Below are 8418 nucleotides of genomic sequence, written 5' to 3'. Positions count from 1 at the left end.
ATGAAATACCGTGACAAAAAGTGGTCATTGGATATTTGTTGTTTCAGGTTGTTCCGTGACTAATGAAAAATATATTTTTTATTACGGGTTCAATGTCGTTACAAATATTCGTAACAAAAACCAAATATGACAAGCGATCACTGGAACGTTTTTGTAACGCACCGACCTTTCGTAACAAATATTGTAACTAAAAGCTCTGACACACGCGCGGAAGGATCGACATTTGGTTACGAGAGGAAATTCGTAACAAACAGCGTAACAAAAACCCTGCATTAGGGAGCGTTGACCGACAGTAATAGTTACGAAAAACTGCGTGGCAAAAAACATTCGTTACGCGAGTACACATTACGGAAAAAAGTCGTAACAAAGGCGTAGCAAATACGCAAATTGCACGAAAAATGGCTTGTTGTTACGATTTTCCGGCCGTAGTAGAAAACAATTTTTTTAGTAGTGTCGTCCAGCTCAAAAATTTGATACCATTCTCACAAAATGTTATCTAATATAAGTATTTCATTCAATAAAAGTCAACTATATCAATAATAAAAGCCAACAATTTAAACATACAAAATACTATTTTCTACAATACAATTGAAATTTCTCGTATCTAACAACAAAATTATTAAAATTATAAATACTAAACAAACAAATTCTTTGTTTTACATACGTTTTAAAACTTATATAGCTGGACATAAGACATCCAACTAAGTAATAGATTGTCATGTCCATATTGAAATAATTTGTGTTTATTTTTTTATTTCAAATAAAAAATCTTATTATTCATTTTGAACATCATTTCGAACAGTTTATCATTTCGAACAGTTTTCAATAAAAATATATATTCTCTTGCATAAAATATTATATGGATGATATTATCTAAACAAAAATTTAAATTACTACTCTAATTTTAAATCAAAACCAAACAAACAGATATTGAAATAGTTGATCATATCATCCTACACTATGTACATTGGTTATTAAAGCTTGGTCCAAAGTGACAAAGAGTAGGGAGAAATTACCATCCTATACATTTTTTATTATTACTCACACCACATCCACACTCACACCATCAACCTCAAGCTTGTAGAGAGTCGATATAATGTAGTTCAAGTGGTTGAATTTTTCTTTGGCATACTTGAAGTAGGTAAAAAAGAAAAAGAAAAACCTAAAGCATGTAAAGAAAGAGCTTAATTGCTTGAGCTACGGTCCCTCTACTTATTGTATTCCATTATATATTGTATTTGAACCTCAATAAAAGATTTTATCTTCGAGGGTAAGTTTGTTGACAATTGAGGCCGTTTGATCGGGAATGAGTTTGTTTTTTGACTTGAATTTTGATTTAAACAAGTAAATTTTTAAATTTGAATAGTTATTTCATATAATATAAATAAAAATTATTGTGATTTTTTAAATATAAAATTAGTTTTTATTATAATATAAAAATATATATATTTTATTTGATATTTTAAATCATTTTTTTATAAATAGTAAAAATCAAATAAAGTAAGCCAAACGTGGAAGATGATACATCTGACTAAGAAACAATGCATGAGAAGTATTGGTGTCTAGTAGGTGTGAGAAGTTCACCATCTTGTACTTATAGTCATCCTCCTTCACACCTTTCTCCGGGTCTACCCAGTCGCATTTTAGTAGAAGGAACCGGTTTTCATTTTTGTACTCCACCTCTACAATGTCAGTCACTAGGCCGTAATATGCAACAGATCCAAAACGTGGATTTACATCTTGACACTTGCTTAGCTCGTGGTTTAGGCAGTAACCATGACACCAGCACACTGAATCTTTTTCGCCTCATCTCGTGACTTAACTCGAAAACGGACCCCAGAAACAATGCATGACTTGTACCTTGTCGCGTGATGGTTAGGATCACGGGCTGATGTCTTCATAATCTCAGTGATTTTCCCCTCGGCGTTGTGCGTAAGTTCTTCAACCTACACGTAGATAAAGTATAAAAAATCCTAGTGCTTGAATGACCACCAGGTAATTTATCACGAATAGCATGTACTCAAGCAACTTTCTACCGACATAATTTTGAAACCATCTAGGAAATTGTTCATTATGGATCTGTTGAACTTCTCGGGGAAATTGTTCATTATACGATCTAGGAAACCATCTAGGAAATTGTTCATTATACGATCTTCGAACAGTTATAAGTCTACATCTGCAGCACCTCGTTGTTCAATAACTTAATCCTACAAATGAAAGTTGATGAAATGAGTATTATTCGACCATGAAACACTCAATTTCAGAAAACACATCCATACTCGGTATTTATCCAAGACAAATTATAAAACCAAACTCGCTATTTACCCAGTAAAAATGTGAAATAATTCATACAAGAAGATTATCCAAAACCCTAGAACACTAAAGAAACTAAAAATCAATTTTTATAGCTTCAAAATAAAATGCCCTAGGTTTTAACTCACCACTCGATTTCGTGAGAACTATAATACGGCGAGGAAGATTTACGGTGCCCATAACTCAGAGAACACGAGCGTCAAACCAGCCACAGTAGATCGGAGTGAAGTGTAGAGTAGATCATGTTGTTGTGTGTGGATCGGGAGGCGATTTGGGGGAAAAGAAAAAAGGCAGCGTGCGTATGTATGGAATTGTACACGGATGGGAAAGTGTTAATATATGTTGAGAAATAAGAGAAAGTGCTAATATGTTTTTTATCCTTATTCTTTTTAAATTATTATATTTTTATAATATTCTATATATATATTTTTTAAGTGGTTAATATATATTGGGAAAATGGAGAAAGTGTTAATACGATTTCTATTCTTGATTACTTTTTAATTATTATTTTTTTAAAATAATTTTATATAGATTGTTTTTTAAAAAAATATTTATAATTATAATATTGATTTTTTGTTACGGTTTTATATATAAAAAATACATACAGGATCACGTATTGTTATAATTGTAGTTGTTACGGATAAACTATCGAAACAAATAAAAATTATTTTTTAATTATCATTTCTTTGATTGAATCTTATATAGATTTTTTTAATTATTTATTATTTTACTATTGTCTTTTTATTACAATTTGATATACATAATAAATACATATATACCAAATCTCGTTACAATTATAGTTGTTACGAATAAATACTCAAAATAAAAATAAAAAAATATTGACCAACACAATATTTTTTTTGTTCCAACAAAAATCGTAACAAAAACCACTTTTTTGTGACGGAACTATTGTTACGAACAATATATCAATTACAAACGATTGATTTTTTGGTAGCGTGTATTCATCCTCCAACAAATTAATTTGATCCCATTCACAAAGCACATAATATTAGAACATGTACTATATGAAAAATACCTTGTCTTTTTATTATTATTATTATTATTATTATTATTATTATTATTATTATATTTACTACTAATAAAATCAAATCAATACAATGCCAATCAGCACCCTAAATGTAGCGCAGCTTGACATTTAGGGCACGATATACACAGAAAAATATTGGACTCCACCTTTAAAAATATTAAAATTTAACCATACGGAACACTAACAAAATATAATCCTTAATATCATTTTAATCAACTTTGTTAAATAATTATCCTTAATTGAAGAATTGTTACGAATCACCAGCTTTTAGATTAGTAAACAAGTGATTAGACTCTAATCAGTAAAAGTAAATACATCCTAAACGAGCATTTCTTTTCGCATGCCACACATACAAAGGGGAACATTGATAACGAGTGATATTATGCACAACACACGTAATAATCTGACTACTTCAGCGCATATATAGCAGCAAATTCGACGCAACATGGTACCTCGTGAATTTGTCATAACGGGTTTAAGACTACATCCGAATCAACACAAGTTCTAGAGATGAGCTCGCTGGCTCGCTGTCTGTCATCGAATGCATGCAGAGTACAAATATTATGAGCTGTTAAAGTATCTTAATCAGTGCAGACAGCATTAATAGAAGATGACGATGATAAGTAGCAACAGATGGGACCAGCCTCGGGTTTTTGGTTCTAACTCCATGTCTGTCTGCACTTAAGAGAATCCTACAATACAACAAGAAGATGGGTGCTACTATGCAGGGAACATGGTACAACCTCACGATGCCCAAAAACGGGTTTTTCATCTCTTTCTGCGCTTCGGCGTTACCTAGTAACAAAATCAAATACAAACAAGCTAGCAAGTTAGCATTTGAGAGCATTAGATATGATATATGGGAAGTAGGGTTGCATTCTTTGTTTTAGCATAAGCAACTTAACAAAGGGGTTAAATAGTATTTTGATGTTATGTTTCGTGAGAGAAAATAGTATATTTTTATTGAAAACACTGTCAATATCAAGTGAATAGCCTTGATTTTAGTTTGAAATATTAAAAGAACACACCATATAATTAGAATTTTCTAATCTATTTAACCATCACTGAAAAGATCATTGAATCAATAACTTATCGCCCAACATAATACCCCAAGAGGAGTGAAGTTTGTAAGTAAGTATTTCATGCTAGCGAAACAAAAGAACAAGATAAATAAAAAGCCCAAGTTAATTACAGCTTTGAGACTATACGAGCTTCAGAATGGACATTCAGTTGCATTACAAATTAGAATATATATATATATATACATGGTATAAGAAGCCATTAACATAAATCAAAGAAACAAATTCTAAATATTCATCAAATCAATAAGTTGGCTGCGATAATATATAGCATTCTTTTTAACTTTTTTCGAGTCCAACCTTATACTCAACTCCAAATTGTTATTAATGTTCGTAGCAATTGTATGCTGCCATGATTAATATAAAGCAATTTATCTTAGGAAAAAACTCATGTGTTACCTTTTCCTCATCAGTAGGAGATACAAGGGATGAGTTCAAAGACCTTTTCGCATCATCATCGGACGAACAATCCGAACATGAGAAACGGTCTAGTTTCTTTGCTTCTTCAATGGTCATGTTCATGCAAGAAGGATGGAACCTAAAATTGAAAGACCAATGAAATAAAAGCTTGGGTTAAAATCCAAACGCAAACTTTAAAACCAAATAACATGGAAATAAACATATCTGACAAGAATTAAGCAGCAAATTGTGTCTGAAAGATATATTTGTTCTTTGGAATAAACAACACAGATATTACCATTAAAGCAAGTCAACAATTTAACATTAGCCACAAGAATTGTTTTTAAGCAACTTTAATGTACTAATTGGCCCCAAAGTTAAATTGGCAGCATACTTCATACAACTTTCAAAACAAAAATCAAGAAAATAAAAAGCACAATAATGATGAAATATATCACAGGAAAATCTAGATCCAAAGTTTAGTGCTTCACCACGATATAGAACAAAAGTATAATACCAGTCCTTGCATTCTTCACATTGCACCATAAGATCATCGGGATTATATGGCATCTCACACTTGCAATACCTTCAAAATCACAAAAGCAATCAAAGTTCCTAAAATTAATGAGAAAACTTGAAATTATATCGAACTGAAAAATAATTCCAAACTCAAAACTTACACCGCAACACGATCCGGAGTAAACCCTCCGGTAACAGCCTTGTACTCAAACCTACAAAAGTAATCCTCGGCACCCACATTTGCTAGCTTGGTATAGTTCTTGAAACTGTGCACGGTGCACTTGCCTTCAATGGTTTGTGCACTCTGCACATCGTAGTGGTCTGATAAAAAGAGCTCCTTGGCACCATGAAACTGCCTGCGACCTCCTATGGATTCTTCAGGACGGTAGTACCACTGGACACGCACCTTTATATTATTCCGATGATCAGATTCAATCTTCTCTACTTTTGCCACGTAAGGGGGCTTGTTTGAGTCTGCTGGTCTCATTACTACACAATCCCCCGCTGCAAAATCACCCAACCCAATAATAATTAACCATCGTACTCCAGAAGTTCATCTTATATAGTCAGTATTCGGCATAGAATTATCACAGGCAAATGATTTTAGAGAAGAACGTACCATTCTTCAAATAGAATTTCATTATAGCTTAACACAGTCATTCAAATTAATCATTCCAATTTCAGTTCGAATTTAGTATTGAATGAACTAAATATGAATGAAACAGTAATTTCAGATCTCAGCACAAGAGATCCATGTTAGAATTTTCACCGACACCCAATTATGGAAAAATAGTTCCCATACAAAGCTTCATTAAAGTAAATAAAAATATATACAAAATGATATGCCGTTCCAGTGCAAGGCTTCACTAAAAAGGAAAGAAACTGGGGGAGCGAGGGTATATGTAGGAGAAACTAAATACACATAACTACAAAATGATGTAACTCCATAGCATCTTAAATCCTTAGGCGAGGTAGCAATTTAATATTCAATTATACAATCTATAATTAAAATCACCCTAAGAAGTAATAACAATCTCTGTATTTTACTACATAATATATCATAAGAAAACAAACCAAATCAAAGTATAGAGATCCTAAAGCTCTACAATATTCACATAGCCATTAACTCTATATAACACATTATATCTCCCACTGAAAAGACAGTAAAGAGAATTTCAAAATCCAGCTTATCATCTGAATAACGCACACAAATTTCCATATTTTGATAGATTGCAAAAACGATAACCAGGCAGGAGCACAATTCAAGAACACTAAACCAAACCATACCCAAAATCAAACCAAAAACAATGAATATTCTAACCAACAGAAGCCATAACACACCCAGGCAGCCAGCATTGTGGACGAAAACTATAAAAACAAAAAAATAACTAGAAAATATGCACAGGCACATACATATCGACAAGGAAACGTAAAAGGCAATGTAGGAAGAAGAGACGTACGTCTGACAACTTTGTTGGTCCCACGAATGGTGTAAGAATCGAGTTCCTTCTTCCCTGGCTTGGTCTTCGCCATTTCTTCTCTTCTCCCAGCTCAGCAACGAACTATCGGCGAGATTTCAGGAAATGAATTGAAATGTGGAAGGGACAACTGTCCAGCTTCTAATATGGCCGTAAATTGGTCGATTCAATTTGCAATTTGGAAGGCAAAGAAACCCTAATTGCAGGAATGGTAATGTCGTAGAGGAGAAATGGGAGTCAGTGTGTTCGGTGGAAGAACACTGTACGGCCTTCACTATGCCCATTGCATTCACGGAGGGTAAATTTAAAAATAAATAAAATAATATTTTGCTTCAATTGTTCGGAAATTTTGAAATTTTTTTTATTTAAACAAAAAATAAATAAATAAAAATAATAGTATATTTTTAATATAAAATTAATTTTTATTATAATATAAAAAATAAAAATAAATAAATATTTAATTTAATATTTTTAGATTTTTTTTATAAATAATAAAAATTTGATAAAATGTAATAAAAGAATATAATTGTCCAGTAAAGGATGGTGTAGCTATGTGTGAGAGAAGTGAACTTGTGACTATAACTCATGGTTCGCCTAATGTGACTTATCTTGTCCGAGCCTAATTTGCAGGTATTAAATTCGGTTGGAGGTTTAACCAAAGCGTACTTTCGGGTAGCGGCCGCGGGTTTTCACGTCATAAAATAATAATAATAATTTAACATAAAATATAATTCTAATAATAAAATATTTTCGATTAATATTAAAAAATATAATATATATAAATTTATACAAAATATATACTTCCTCCGTCCCACATCATTTGTCGCTATTTTCTATTTTCTTCTGTCCAACATAATTTGTCACTATTTTTTACTTTCGTCTGTCCCACATAATTTGTTCTTTCTTTTTTTGGAAATACGATTGTACACTTTAATTATATTTTAAATTTTAAATTTTATAATTTTTTTTAATATTAATTATACTATTTAGTTATCTTAATCTTAATATATAATTATTTTTATTATATCATAATTATTTTTACTAATACACTTCTTAATTATTTACATATTACTCCCTCCGTCCCACATACCGTGTCTGCTACACTGTAGACACGGTATTTTATGAGGGGTGTAATTAGTAGATAATTAAAAATGTATTAATGAAAATAATTGTCCTATAATATAAATAATTATAAATTAAAATTAAGATAACTAATTAGTTTAATTAAAATTACAAAAAATTAAAAAGTTTAAAATGAGATTAAAGTGTAAATCATTTTCCAAAAAATGAAAGTGACATGGAATGTGGGACGGACAGAAACAACAATATGGACATGGTATGTAGGACGGAGGGAATATTTTTTACTACCGACACTCTTTCTCATATTTAATATAAAAAGTTATTTTAAACTAAGATACAGAACTAATACACCAATCAAATAAATTTAAATTATTAATCTATTTAAAATATTTTCAGTAATATAATTAAATATAAATAAAATTAATTATTATAAATAAATATATGTATTTGTAGTACTCCCTCCATCCCATAACTATATATCTATTTATTTTTTGTGCGAAAT

At 31.1% G+C, this 8418-nt stretch overlaps 1 protein-coding gene across 2 annotated transcripts; it reads right to left on the bottom strand.

The window, feature by feature from the left end:
* Positions 1-3722: 3722 nt before the first annotated feature.
* LOC127257648 (chromatin remodeling protein EBS-like) lies at positions 3723-7105 on the bottom strand. 2 transcript variants are annotated; one of them, XR_007840040.1, is made up of 5 exons: positions 6819-7105; positions 5520-5862; positions 5331-5425; positions 4840-4978; positions 3723-4156 (listed from the first exon to the last, which is right to left on the bottom strand). XR_007840040.1 is itself a non-coding variant. In XM_051284096.1 (5 exons), exons 1-5 carry the CDS (start codon positions 6889-6891, stop codon positions 4130-4132), a joined length of 651 nt encoding a protein of 216 aa, XP_051140053.1. In that variant the 5' UTR covers positions 6892-7105; the 3' UTR covers positions 3726-4129. The 2 variants fall into 2 exon arrangements, 1 of the variants encoding a protein (XP_051140053.1); XM_051284096.1 differs by having other exon boundaries at positions 3726-4156; positions 5357-5425.
* Between the last annotated feature and the right edge of the window lie 1313 nt (positions 7106-8418).

Source organism: Andrographis paniculata, unplaced genomic scaffold (genome assembly GCF_009805555.1).
Source record: "Andrographis paniculata isolate CXL003 unplaced genomic scaffold, ASM980555v1 Contig58END, whole genome shotgun sequence".
NCBI classification, from domain to species: domain Eukaryota; kingdom Viridiplantae; phylum Streptophyta; class Magnoliopsida; order Lamiales; family Acanthaceae; genus Andrographis; species Andrographis paniculata.
This window is presented reverse-complemented; position numbering and strand designations above follow the sequence as displayed.

Excerpts from the sequence above, each read along its gene's own strand:
- LOC127257648 (XM_051284096.1), bottom strand. The coding sequence starts at position 6,891 with ATGGCGAAGACCAAGCCAGGGAAGAAGGAACTCGATTCTTACACCATT. Across the intron at positions 5,863-6,818 it reads GACCAACAAAGTTGTCAGAC|CGGGGGATTGTGTAGTAATG; the intron begins GTACGTCTCTTC and ends GTGATTTTGCAG. Across the intron at positions 5,426-5,519 it reads ACTCCGGATCGTGTTGCGGT|GTATTGCAAGTGTGAGATGC; the intron begins GTAAGTTTTGAG and ends GTGATTTTGAAG.